The 14,594-nt window shown below is 36.7% G+C and overlaps 1 protein-coding gene across 8 annotated transcripts in view; it reads left to right on the forward strand.

Annotated features, from left to right (window-relative positions):
- The first annotated feature begins 474 nt into the window (after positions 1-474).
- Dhc64C (dynein heavy chain, cytoplasmic) overlaps positions 475-14,594 on the forward strand; it is a 35,633-nt gene continuing 21,513 nt past the window's right edge. For 4 of the 8 annotated variants that reach the window (XM_073983326.1, XM_073983325.1, XM_073983328.1 and 1 more), the window contains exons 1-9: positions 513-887; positions 7,904-8,478; positions 8,540-9,574; positions 9,630-10,033; positions 10,098-10,203; positions 12,526-12,564; positions 12,794-12,949; positions 13,009-13,933; positions 13,993-14,557. In XM_073983326.1, coding sequence (XP_073839427.1) covers positions 644-887; positions 7,904-8,478; positions 8,540-9,574; positions 9,630-10,033; positions 10,098-10,203; positions 12,526-12,564; positions 12,794-12,949; positions 13,009-13,933; positions 13,993-14,557 — 4,049 coding nt within the window. In that variant the 5' untranslated portion in view covers positions 513-643. Of the gene's footprint in view, positions 888-7,903; positions 8,479-8,539; positions 9,575-9,629; positions 10,034-10,097; positions 10,204-12,525; positions 12,565-12,793; positions 12,950-13,008; positions 13,934-13,992; positions 14,558-14,594 lie in introns of all 8 variants that reach the window. The other 4 variants (XM_073983330.1, XM_073983329.1, XM_073983332.1 and 1 more) reach the window with 1 other exon arrangement.

Here is a 14,594-nt window from a genome sequence, read left to right on the forward strand (position 1 = left end):
CGCCAACTTCCATGCACTAGGAAAGTAGCCATTGTTGATGGAATTGTTAAAGATGCAGGTTAAAAAGTTTATTACCGTATCTGGAACTTTGTGTAGCACAAAGTTAGATATTCCATCAACACCGGAGCAGTTTAATTTAACGGAAGTGCAAATTTATTGAACTGTTTGTAATAGAATGGAATGTACCGATTATCGATTACTGCAAGAACGACTATTCCACTACCATAAGATACAACCCTAAAATTTGACTGTGTTGCCACATAAAACATACCAAATGTGTTTAAATGCCCACATTTTAATTATTAAACGATAATTATAAAATTAGTTTCTAGAACACAATAAAGATGCCTTTGTTGTATCGATATCAAATAATTAAGGGAACTTTAATTCATCATTTTATTGTTGTCAGCACAGTTTTGTGTATTTCTTCAAAAACATGATTAGCACAAATTCCCGCATTGACAGTTCTCTCAGTTCAATTTTGATCTGGTAACACGATTTTATCTTTTATGCACAGTCGATTGATTTTCACACCCAAGTGCGGACGTAATCAATCGACGCTCCGCAAAATTGCAAATTGTGAAATTTTGTGTTTGAAACAAACTAAGAAAAGTAATAAAATCTTCAAAAACAAACAACTCACATGGGTGATTCCTTGGAAAATCCCGATACCTCAGTGGAGGCAGTTCAAAATGTTACCATTGTGGATTATGGAGCATTCGCCAATTACATTCGTAAAGCTGTAACTATTTTGTTGCCGGAAGAAGATGTGGTTCCACCGGCTCTCAATGTGGCACTGGAAGATCCAGATAATCAAGAGAAGATTAAAAAGTTCTTATCGGATCCCCAGGTCCAGGCATTGTACATTCAAAGGAATTGCTTGAAAGGTATGAACACAGTTTATACAGTTGGCCATTCAGAGTTCTGTTAACAACATTTGACAACAAACATAATAGATTGTTCATTATTGTGATTTGATTTCCTTTGTATTTTATGTATTTGACAGAAAACTAAATAGTCAGGGCTAACTAGTTTGGGCTGAATGGCCAACTGTATAAACTGTGGGTATGAATTTGCTAAAGCTGTAGTTTTAACGGGGGTTTTAAAATGATGACGCCCATACTTTTTTGTGCGAAAAAATGGCGTCACTTCGTTTTCTATTTTATTGCCTTATAATTAACATTTTTAAAGTCTTAATATTTTGAGTTGTGCCTGTTTTCCATCCGGAGAGTTGTTTCTTATAGATATATTTTTTCATATTCCCAATTAGAAAAAATCAATAATTGGTGTTAGCTATCATTTGCTGAAAATTGACGTCATTTTTTCATTTTGATGAGTCATTTTTTGTGTATTCTATTACCTTTGCATGTAGTTGTAAATCTATTACTTTGTGGTTGTGTTTTTTTTTTTTTGCCAAACCGGTATAGACATGCCACAGCTGTTTTGTTTTTGTTTGTAAACATAAACATGTGGGCAAAATAGGGTGGAAGTTCACATCAACTAGATGTTGAGCGGTGAAATCTCTATTATCTTTTTGTCAGTTCCTTTGTTTTATATAATGGTAAAAGTGACAAAAGTAATAAATGTTGTGAAGTGCTCTCATATGAATTGTATGCTATCAGAAGTAAACGAACGATTTTCTAGTAAAAAGTGGTAAAACTTGAAAAATATTGCACGTGAAGCAACGAAGATTTGTCAATGTAGGAAGATCAGAGAAATCAAGAAAATTATAGCATTTTCCAGCGGTAATAATTGGCCTGTTCCCGTACTTTATAAAGTGGTAAAAGTTGTAAAAGTCGTAAACGATTTTCATATAAATTTTGTGTACAGGAACGCAAAATGTGTAAAAGTGGTAAAAATTGTAAAAACTTTTTAGTTCTGGAACAGAGCTAATATTCAAATTATTAAATTATAAAAACAAAATTAAAAACGGTAAGATAGGGCTATAGTCCATGACCATGTGATAGATACCCTATACCACTACCACTGAGCACTAGCTTTCCATTTGCTATCGTTGCAGTACTTGCTCGGGTGCTACCGTGAGAGCCATCCCAATCACCATCTGCTGTCCACCGATACACCCAGGTATATCAAGAAGGATATTCATGTTCTAGAGACGACGGTCCAACAATATAGGAGAGAACCTCTAGATCAACAGGCATATCAGGCAGGTTTGAACAGCATTCACACGGACACTGTTGCTAAGACCATAATGGGTACTTTACACGGTATGTTTTTTACATATGAGTTGTCACTTCTCCCATACAAAATGTATGTGCAAAGTGACAGCTCATATGTAAAAACATATCGTGTAAAGTACCCATAAGCAAGAGCGTCAGCTGCCACCAGGGATGGAAAATTCAGTACAATAAATAGTACTTTTTTCAGTACCATTTCACTATAAAAAGTACGATAGTCCGACTATCGTTTTGATTATTGACGTAAAACAAAGTTTATGTACATCGGCCACCAAAACATGTTTTTTGGGTTATCTGTAGCGAATAATTAAAAAAATTTTAAAAAATTTTTCATGTGCGAAATAATGTCAGTTAATTGAAACTCCAAACTTATCCTATAGTCCTGCTTGGTAATACTATTTTTCAATGTTCACCAATGCTATGGTAATTTTTATTCCTACGTCATTAGTAGTTGCTTTTCTATATCAGAAGATTTTTGATCATCAATTATTGCCTACTAAAGTTTTGACAAGTTGATGGTGGCTCAGAACACTAAGACTCCGACAACTTTGACACTCTGTTGTGGGAGACCCAGGTTCGAATCCCAGCCTGGCTCATGCTGAAATTATTTTATTTTTGCCTTATTAAGGCGAAGGTCATTTATAGTGAATTTTTATTTTAATTAATTCTTTTTTGAGTTGAGTTTAATAAGGCAAAAATAAAATAATTTCAGCATGAGCCAGGCTGGGATTCGAACCTGGGTCTCCGACAACTGAGTGTCAAAGTTGCCGGCGTCTTAGCGTTCTGAGCCACCATCAACTTGTCAAAACTCTAGTAGACAATAATTGATGATCAAAAATCTTCTGATATCGAAGAGCAATTACTAATGACGTAGGAATAAAACTTACCATAGTATTTGTGAACATTGAAAAATGGTATTACCAAGCAGGACTATAGGAAATGTTTGGATTTTCAATTAACTGACACAATTTCGGATATGTATTTATCTAATGAAGTGCGATATATATACTAGTTACCAAGCTTTGCCTTCGTCTGCCACACAAACAACATTCTAATACGCCTGAAGATCGGCTTAACCACCCGTGAAACGTAGCGTAATGGTTGGATGCGTGGGACTTCGGTAGACTCCTAATTTTTCAATGTATCTCTTAGGTCATAAAAGCTCAACTCGAAAGAGAGTTAATTAATTAAAATAAAAATTCACTATAAATGCCCTTCGCCTTAATAAGGCATATTTAAAAAAATTGTTTAGAGTTCACTATAAACAAAGCTTTACGACAACGTTTAAAACGATAGTCGAACTGTCGATAGTTTGTCAGCTCTAGGCTATAGAAATGTTTTATACCATATCAAAAAAAAACCTAATTTCAGTCATTTCAATGGGGTAATCGGGCCAAAACCTTAAAAATACCGAAAATCGGGTGCTATCGTTCTATGATCAGCACTGACAAATTTCTGCAGGAGAGTTTTGTAGCCCTAATGAAGATGAAATACCAAATTTCAACAAGTGTGGTATGATATGAATCAAAACTTCAAAATACCGAAAATCTGGAGGTACCGTTGTATGAGGACTATATCAGAACGTGGACCGATAGAGCCATTTTTCAATACCAAACATCCTAAGGTTAATTGAAACTTCTGTACCACATTAAAAAGCTATATCTTAAATATTGCGAGATGTATCATGATTTCAACAGACTCCTCTAGGGGGGTATACAAATATATACGATTCTGCAACATTCTTCAGATTTCAAAGATCTAAGGCTTTGTGTTTTTTTACTGAATAAAATATTTTAAATTTTTTCTTCAAAAATAATAAAAAGTACCTTTTCAATGAAAAAAGTACCATTTTAGTACTTTTTGAAATTTTTAATTTTCCATCCCTGGCTGCCACGACAAACCAGAGTAGTTTTGGCTCAATTACGCTGTGGATATTGCAGTCGCCTAATTTCCTATTGGGCGGGAATCGATCGCACCGTGCAAGACATCTGCCCAGTATGCGGCATGGGCCCGCACGATTAAGCACCTATTCAACTGCCACGCCAAGCCTACTCATCTGACTCCAGTGGATCTGTTGTTACATCCCATCGAAGTAGACAACTTCCTGGAACTGGAGATAGACCCAGAGCCAGATTGAACAGGAGAATGAACATACAAACATAATATAATAATAAAACACTGTTACAACAACAACTATGTAGATTTCCATTGATGGGGCTTCTGAATTCTATAAACTTCGAATGTTTTAGAATGCACATCAGAGAAGATAAATAACCATAAACATTAAAATTCGGCATATGACGCGTTTACCCACTAAGCTCGGATCGAAATTGAAAAATTTTTTACAGGTAGGTGGTATTGTCGCCCTGATCATAAATATATACAACATTTATTGCAGAAGTCCATACTTCCCGATATTTGGGTCTCCGAAATTCCTCTCGTTTAGAACTTGGCCATATTTGAATGAATATTGACATATGGATGTCATTGTGAAGTTTACAAAGTTTTCTGTACTTCAAGTTTTATTATGCCCTTTGGAAAGTCCATATTTCCAGGGATATGGGTCCTGAAATCTTCGAAATCGAGTCTTGTAAGCTTCGAAATCTAACCTATGCTGTAGGCTAAGCCGAGTTTTATATCTGTCCATAGGAGAAAGTTTTAAATCCCCGGCCGAAACCGAGATTTGTACCTGCCCATAGAGGAAAATTTACAATTTTAAAGAAAACTTTGTTCGCGTAGTCGAGATACATATGTATCTGTCCATAGGAGAAAGTCTTAAATAACCGGCCGAAGGCCGGCTACTTAGAGAAAATTTACAATTTTAAAGAATGAGGTCTGTATTTTCTCATGTGATAGTGTATTTTGTAAGCTTTGCTATGATAGTATCGAATCAAAAATGCCTAACAAACAAGAAGATTTCGGAACTTCAGAGGCCCGTATCTCGGAAAGTATGGACTTCCGCACTAAATGTTATATATATTTGTGATCAGGGTAACGAGACCTACCTGCACAAAAAATCATTCCGATCTGAACTTAGTGGGTGAACTCGTCTTGTTCCCTTTACAAGCTTCCATTGCGTTATAAACACGACCCTTAAAATTCCTCGGTGATCGGACTATAATTGCTACCTACAGAGCTGCTAAAAAATCGGATAAAAGTTTTATTTTTGGCCAATTTTAGCCTCTAAATATGTGATGTAATTTTCATCAAAGGAGAGGTATAGAGTTGGTTCTAAAGTTTCGTGTTTGTAATTTGTCGGAATATGTCCCAGAATTTAAAGTTGGACCAAAAAATTTGGATATTTTTCCCACAATGGTAAAATGTACACGCTAAATATCAGCCGATCGTATTTCAAACTTGTCCCTTGACCAAATCACTTCGTGCAAAAAATGTTCAGTATTAAAATATAACTGCGACTTCTAGCATGATTATGGTTACACTACAGCAATTAAAGTTGTGGGATCCCTGTATATACTATGCTGTGTAACTATGTTATCTGGCCACGTACATTTCTTCCAATGCTCATATCTCAGTCAATTTTGCTCCGATCGACTTGACTTGAATTTTTTTGCCGCAAACTCTATACTACCTGTACTTCAAAATAAGCCAATAAATTTGGAGTTCGATTTTTGATTTGAAAGTGATAAGAAGAAGGTATATCAAAACCTGGACTTGTACCGACCATTCTCTGGTGGAATGTTTTAATCCCCGAACGAAGACTTAATATCAATTTCCATATATTACGGTTAGATAATGTAGCTAAAATTTTAAAATTTTCCAAAATCAGAGTTATATATCTAAAATTCCCCGCAGAAACGTTGTTTTTATCACAACAAAGACTAAACACAAAATATCAGCTTTTTCGGTTGGAAAATTAGCTTAGTTCCTTGAATATAGATTTTCACCTCTCGGGTATGTCCAAAAACCGACTTACGCGATCCAAAGTTTTCCTACGTCCAAGTTTTTCCTATATTTTAAAGATTTTCTAGGCTGCGGGCCTTCGCCCGGGGCTTAAGATTTTCACCAAAAACAGGCTAAGCAATCCAAAATTTGCCTACGTCTAAATATTTTCCTATATTTTTTAAAGTTTTTTCGAGACTGCCGGCCTTTCGCCTGGGGCTTAAGTTTTTCCCCTTTTGGGTATGTCCAAAACCGGCTACGCGATTCAAAGTTTTCCTACATCCAATTTTTTTCCTATATTTTATAAACGGTTTTTTGGATATATCTGTCGAACCGGTTATATGACGGGTGTGAACCCGTATATTAATCGATAGGTATTTTATGAGTCGATCTTGCATAGCCACTAAACTTGAGTTGCGTTGTCAGTTGTCTGCGCAACTGAGATGAAATGTTGTACCATTAATGTCAACTCAACTGGTTCGTCGATAAACATGTTATCGATCAGTGTTTTTTCAAATTTGTGACCTCTATTCGCAAAAAAAAAAAAACTATTTTAAAAATAATTTGCGCTTTGGATAACTCTTTTGTGCAATATTTTAATATTTTGGCTGAGTTTTCGAGCAACTTTGGAAAACAACCCAAGATTGGAATATAACCTGGCCATTGAATCTTCGGATCGTCAAGTTTTATTTGCTGTCCGAAAAAATGATAAGTTCGCTCCACGCTTTATCCGCTGTGCCTTTGCTTTCACCAAAAACCCGAACTCCTCGGGCTATGTTTGGATTTTCACTCAGTTTATCAATTAGTATTTCGAACTGTTGCTTTGTCGTTATTTTCACCATATTGATACACAAAATTAATTATTGATGCAAAGAATCAATAATTGTTAACAAAATGTTTATTGTTCCTTCTATTTTACTTCTTGTTTCTTCGAAAATGCTCACTGCAACTGAAAATTGGTGGTTGCTGAAAACAACAGAATCGTCAACTGAGATTCGCAACTTCAGTTGAGTGTTGCCATACGTGGATCAATTTTGACAACTGGCAATTCCACTCAACGATAATTGTTATCGATGATCGACCCCTTAATAAGCTGTCATAAATCGGTTCATAATAACCGGTTTTTACGGTGGGTTTTTTATTTAAATTTACTGATCAAATAACCAGATACGTCCCATCCAAAAAATATATATTGCCGTAATCATGCAGAGAAGATCTATCCATGACAAAAATTTCAGCGCGATCCGAGACGAATGATAATACACAGTCATTATTATTTGTAGAGTACCAAACAATTGGCTCATTATTTCCTCCCATGAATTTCATTAGTTTTTAATTTACACAGTAGATATTGATTGTCAACCATTCTAAGCAAGTTGTTTTGCTCATTTTTAATATCTAACATCCATTAACAAATACATAGTTCTCTACAACTGCAAAAATACAATTTTTTTTCAAACAAATCTAAGGACGCACACTATTAAAATAAATTTGACATTGAAATGAATTTGCGTTCAAGAATACGAATTTCAATGCCAATGCCATATTATCAAGGTTACAGATTCTTGAGAGTAATGAGTTTTTATATTACCTACAAAGCTCAAGGTTCCAACCTTGAAAGTGTGTTTATTTGAAGGTTAGCCAGATAATGAAATTTTCACATTGAGAATAAGTAGATCAAGGTCGTAAAGAAAACACATTGTCGAGTAGAGGACGTTTAATGGGTTCTACAAATAATATCAAACATTTAAACCACGCTTTTTTATAATTGGAAACTAACTTTTTATCTTCTTTTTCTTTGATAGAAGATGAAAATGAACAACCAGCTGAAGGTGAAGAGGAAAAAGAGTTTGTCACCTATCAAATCAGCAACGATGTTCACTTTACCAATAGCCGTATGGCCTCGTTGGCTTGCATTAAACGTGGTACCGTTATCGAAGCCGACAAATCTATACATTCCCAATTGCGTCTCATAAACTTCTCGGATGGTTCACCATACGAAACATTGCATGCTTTTATTAGCAAATCTTTGGCACCCTATTTCAAGTCATATGTCAAAGAATCTGGTCGTGCTGATCGCGATGGTGATAAAATGGCACCATCTGTGGAAAAGAAACTGGCCGAACTGGAGATGGGCTTGTTGCATTTGCAACAAAATATTGATATTCCGGAAATTACTTTGACAGCTCATAATACCGTCAATGCTGTCATACGTAAGTGTGCAGATGAAAATCGTAAAGCTAAAGTGGCAGACTTTGGCGATAAAGTGGAGGATTCTTCATTTTTGAATCAATTGCAAAATGGTGTCAACCGTTGGATTAAGGAAATCAAAAAAGTAACCAAGTTGGATCGTGATCCATCCTCGGGTACTGCTTTGCAGGTAACTAGCTCTTGTTTTTCAAATTTTTTAATAACTCACTTGATTCTTTACTGTTTCTTAGGAAATTTCCTTTTGGCTAAATTTAGAGCGTGCACTTTATCGTATCCAAGAAAAGCGTGAAAGCCCTGAAGTGGCTTTGACCTTGGACATCCTGAAGCATGGAAAACGTTTCCATGCCACTGTGTCATTTGATACCGACACTGGCCTTAAGCAGGCTTTGGCCATGGTGGCTGATTATAATCCTCTAATGAAGGACTTTCCAATTAATGATCTTTTATCTGCTACCGAGTTGGAGAAGATACGCCCTGCTGTGCAGCAGATTTTCTCTCATTTGCGTAAAGTTCGTAATACCCGGTATCCCATTCAACGTTGCCTCAAACTTATAGAGGCCATATCCCGTGATTTGTCACAACAATTGTTGAAAGTTTTGGGTACACGTCGTCTAATGCATATCCCATTCGATGAATTCGAGCGTGTTATGAACCAATGTTTCGAAATCTTCAGCTGCTGGGACGATGAGTACGATAAGCTGCAAGGACTGCTGCGTGATATTGTCAAAAAGAAGCGTGACGAACATTTGAAAATGGTGTGGCGTGTATCACCAGCCCATAAGAAGCTGCAGACCCGCATGGAACATATGCGTAAATTCCGACGTCAACACGAACAATTGCGCACTGTTATATTGCGTGTTTTGCGTCCCACCAAACAGCAGCAACAAAACGAAAGTAATGCTGGTGAAACCAAGCAACCCTACAGCCTGGAAGCTGATGATGCCAATGCCATCGAAGAGGTTAATTTAGCCTATGAAAATGTAAAGGAGGTAGACTGTTTGGATATCTCCAAGGAGGGTTCGGAGGCTTGGGAAGCCGCTGTTAAGCGTTATGAGGAACGTATTGACCGTGTGGAGACACGGATCACTGCCCATTTGCGAGATCAATTGGGAACGGCCAAAAATGCCAATGAAATGTTCCGTATTTTCTCTCGATTTAATGCTTTATTTGTGCGCCCTCATATTAGAGGTGCAATACGAGAGTATCAAACTCAATTGATTCAAAGAGTGAAGGATGACATTGAAGCTTTGCATGAGAAATTTAAGGTGAGTATTGAATTCATATTACGCTTAAAACTTTTGACCTATTCCGGTTTTGTAGGTCCAATATCCGCAATCGAAAAGTTGTCGTCTTTCTACAGTACGTGATTTGCCACCCGTTGCTGGATCAATCATTTGGGCCCGTCAAATCAACAACCAACTTACCATGTATTTAAAACGTGTTGAAGATGTTCTTGGCAAAGGTTGGGAGTCGCACATAGAGGGACAAAAACTCAAGGCCGATGGTGATAGTTTCCGTGCTAAATTGAATATTGATGAAGTTTTCCAAGAATGGGCACGTAAGGTACAGGAGCGCAATTTTGGTAGCACTGGACGCATTTTTACCATCGACTCGGCACGTTCTCGTTCAGGAAAAGGCAACATACTAAAGTTGCGTGTTAACTTTTTGCCCGAAATTATTACATTGTCCAAGGAAGTCCGTAATATAAAGAATTTGAGTTTCCGGTAAGTATGATTTTTTGTATGTGTAAGTCTTGTAATTCGTTTAATACCAAAATGTCATTTCTAGCGTTCCCTTGGCCATTGTCAATAAGGCCCATCAAGCAAATCAGATTTATCCGTATGCTATTTCTTTAATCGAAAGTGTTCGTACATATGAGCGTACTTTGGAAAAGGTATGTTTTGACCAATTTTATAAAGATTTCTTTTGAGCCTCATATTACAAAGGTTAAATGGACAATATGCAAATTATTGCAAAAATTTAAATATTTCTTAGTCGTTTACTTAGGTAGCTCGAGATATAACGATTGTTCCATATGCCTAGCATAAAAGAGACCTCCTAACGCACCGATATATTACGATATTTCTATAATCTGCACCACAAAGTTTTAGCATGCCATTAGAGTGTAACTTTTGCTTGGCGGGGAGGTGCGGTTTTCAGTGAACCATTTACATGAGCAGACAAGGATTTTATTGGTGCATCGGCACAATAGAATGTTGTCGATGCAATATTTGCTTGAATGCTATAGACAAAACTATCAAATTCACCAGCTAGTGGACAGGTAACCTTATGATCTAGAGACGGAGGTCCAAAGATACACAAGATAACTTCTAGATCAATAGGCTTATCAAACAGGTTTAAGGAAAATTCATAGTGATGCAGTCGCCTAGGCTATAAGAGCCTACCGTATGAATACCGTCACGCATTCAGCGCAACTGAGGTCCGGTTAGTGTAGCCGCTTCAATTCTTACTGGACCAAGATTGGCGGCACAACGCAGAACATCTACCCATTCCGCACATTCTACATCTTTTCAACTGTCTAACCAAACCAAGTCACCCAACTCCACTGTCTTTATGGACTAACCCCTTTCAAAATGGAGTTGGAAGTAAAGCCGATTCAATAAAATAAAAACGTATACAAACATATAGTAGCTGCTACAACAACAAGGACGTTAGTCTTCAGGTGGTTGAAAGCTTCAATATCAAGGAAAGCTCCCAAGGTTAAGTTGGAATTCTCCATTTTGTATACATACCACTACCACCAAATAAACGACCACCTCCTGTAAGCGGCTAAAACTGAATTGTTACCGAGGCTATAAGAGTCTATCGTATATGAATATGAAGCTTGAGTAAAAATCCGGTTGTTGTAGCCGCTTTAATTCTTACTGGACCAGGATTGACGGCACAACGCAGAACATCTACCCAGCATTCAATACCAGTCCGCATGATACTTCACCTTTTCAACTGTCCAGTCAAAGCAAGTCACCCAACTCCACTATCTTTTTGGACTAAACCGATTAAGTGTCGTCTTTTCTGAAAATTGAGTTGGAATTAAAGCCGAATCAATAAAATAATGACGTATACAAACATATAGTAGCTGCTACTACAACGACGATGTTAGTCTGCTGACTTGCATCTTGAAATTTGCAATATTTGTTAGAATGGTCTCGACTTTGAAGTGTTAACATATCCATTGTTTTCAATAGAAGTGAATAAATATAGGCTAATGGTTCTATTGTCTGCAGGTAACATTAGGTGTATAGCATGGCGCAATTACCAAGGTAGTGGTATAGTAACATTTTGAATACGTTATGTGAAAAATGTCTTTATGTTGTTGGGGAAATTACAACAGAAATGTTTTTTTTATAAAGTGATTTGACTTTTCATATTCGAACAGCTGGTATGATACCACTACCTTGGTAATTGTGCCATGGTGTATAGATAGGTGCGACAACTGTAAAAGGAAATAAAGAAATTCCTTCAGCCGACAATTATGACAATTTCCAAATCTATGGTTACAATGAGTTAATCGCACGTGTAATTTTTGAGTAGCTGTTAGGCTTTCTAACACCTGCCCATACACATCAGTGCGGATCTGACTGTGACCTGTGTATTGTAGTTTAAAATTCATACTTCGAGAAAAGTTAATTCTAATAGGAGGTGCAGAGTGTCTATTGCGGAGTTAGCCGCGTCGTCACTTCGTTAATTTCTAAAGCTACCTAAGTTTAGTTCAAATTTACGTATATGTATAATGGATAAGTTCTCTTTGCATATCATTGAAGCAATAGTTTTGTTTAACCTTTGTACCATCAATACTTTTTTAAATATAATTTACACAATTTCCACAATAATTTTTGTTGTCAGAAACACAGTTATAATTTTTATATTGTTATTGTATTTTTATTTTGTGATCTCTATACAAGCATGCACCTTTTACATAAAGGCAGCATATAGCTTTTTTGCTTTAATTTTTAGTTGTTTTCTTTAGCAATTTATTTCACTTGAAATTCAAAATACTTTATTTAAAATTCCACAGATTCTATACATATATTTAATTTGGTATTCCTTTTTTTATCAACGTTTCCTGTGAAATTAATGTACTAAATTTTATTTTTAAACTCATACAACAACACAAATGATTGACCCTTATGAATTTACACTCCCGCATAATACCTACAAACCAAACAAAAACGAATCCTTTCTTATTTACATGCAGCTAAATAATAGGAGTTTAGCACAAAATTCTGTCTTCAAGGTAGTAACTTAAAACCTGTTTGTTAACGTTTAGCAATAGAAGAAAAAACATATCACTATAAATTATATTTTAATTTTAGAATAGCAAAGATTTGTCCTTGTCATATTAAAAAACGGCATGCTTTTTTCATATATTTAACATCCTAATTTAGAATCTAGAAAAATAAAGCACATTATCACTTTAAATTTCTCATAATTCTTCTTTATCCTAATTCATAAAAAAATAACAGATTGAGGATCGTGCCAGTATTGTACCCCTTGTGGCCGGTTTACGTAAAGAAGTTTTAAATTTGATTTCCGAAGGCATTGGTTTGGTATGGGAATCTTATAAGTTGGATCCATATGTATTGCGTCTTTCCGAGTGCGTTACCCAATTCCAGGAAAAGGTATGTAACTTGTAGATACACATTTATACCGAATTGTTTAAAATTGAAATTCCCACTAGGTTGAAGATCTTTTGGTGGTTGAAGAGCAATTGGATGTCGATGTTCGTTCACTGGAAACTTGTCCCTATAGTGCTGCTACATTTGGGGAAATTCTTTCGAAAATCCAACATGCTGTCGACGACTTATCTTTGCGTCAATATTCCAACTTAAGCGTTTGGGTACAGCGACTAGATGAAGAGGTCGAAAAGAAACTGGCCTTACGTTTACAGGCTGGCATACAAGCGTGGACTGAGTCTTTGACCGGCAATAAGAAGGAAGTTGATCTTTCTATGGATACCGATGCCCCAGCTCAGCCAACTCATAAACTTGGCGGTGAACCTCAAATTCAAAATGCTGTTCATGAAATACGTATTACCAATCAACAGATGTATTTGTACCCCTCTATTGAGGAGGCCAGATTCCAAATTATGCAACAATTGTTTGCCTGGGAAGCCATTGTTACTTCTCAAGTGCGTCTACAAAGTTCTCGTTACCAAGTTGGTTTGGATAAGCCCGTATCCCAAACATATCGCAATTTATTAACCAAATTGCCCGAATGCAAGGTATTGGAAATGGCATACGATGCCATTGAAAGCAAGATTGGTGAAGTACGTAGCTATGTGGATGAATGGTTACGCTATCAATCTTTGTGGGATTTACAAGCCGATACCTTGTATGGTCGTTTGGGTGAAGATGTCAATCTATGGATAAAATGTTTGAATGATATCAAGAAATCGCGTACAACCTTTGATACTTCAGACACTCGTCGGGCATATGGTCCCATTATAATTGACTATGCTAAGGTCCAGGGCAAAGTAACATTGAAATATGATTCTTGGCATAAGGAAGCATTGGGTAAATTTGGTTCATTGCTGGGTAATGAAATGACCACTTTCCATGCCAAGGTTTCTAAATCCAGAACTGATTTGGAGATGCAGAGTATCGGTAGGTCAATTTTTCAGAAAAGTTTTGTTTTATGTTTAAAATTTCGCCACTATTTGCAGAGGCTGCCAGCACCACTGATGCTGTTAGTTTTATTACTTATGTGCAGTCACTTAAAAAGGAAATGCTTGTCTGGGACAAACAGGTCGAGGTATTCCGTGAGGCCCAACGCATTTTGGAACGTCAACGCTTCCAATTCCCCAACAATTGGTTGCATGTCGATAACATTGAGGGCGAATGGTCAGCCTTCAATGAAATCATTAAACGAAAAGATACTGCTATTCAAACTCAAGTGGCCAGTTTGCAGGCGAAAATTGTGGCCGAAGACAAGGCTGTTGAGACACGTACACTTGATTTCCTTAAGGATTGGGAAGATAATAAACCTACTGGCGGCAAGATTCGACCTGATGATGCCCTACAACAATTGCAATTGTTCGAAAGCAAATATTCACGTTTGAAGGAGGAACGCGATAACGTAGCCAAGGCCAAGGAAGCTTTGGAATTGCAAGAATCTGCTGTGGCCAATAACAGTTCGGAAAGAATGAATGTGGCTTTAGAAGAATTGCAAGATTTGCGTGGTGTTTGGAGTGAATTATCTAAAGTTTGGACTCAAATTGATGAAACTCGGTGGGTATTTGTATTCGGCATACACATTAATAGACAG

The sequence above is a fragment of the Musca autumnalis genome, unplaced genomic scaffold (genome assembly GCF_047663935.1).
Source record: "Musca autumnalis isolate F117 unplaced genomic scaffold, ASM4766393v1 scaffold_4, whole genome shotgun sequence".
NCBI lineage: Eukaryota > Metazoa > Arthropoda > Insecta > Diptera > Muscidae > Musca > Musca autumnalis.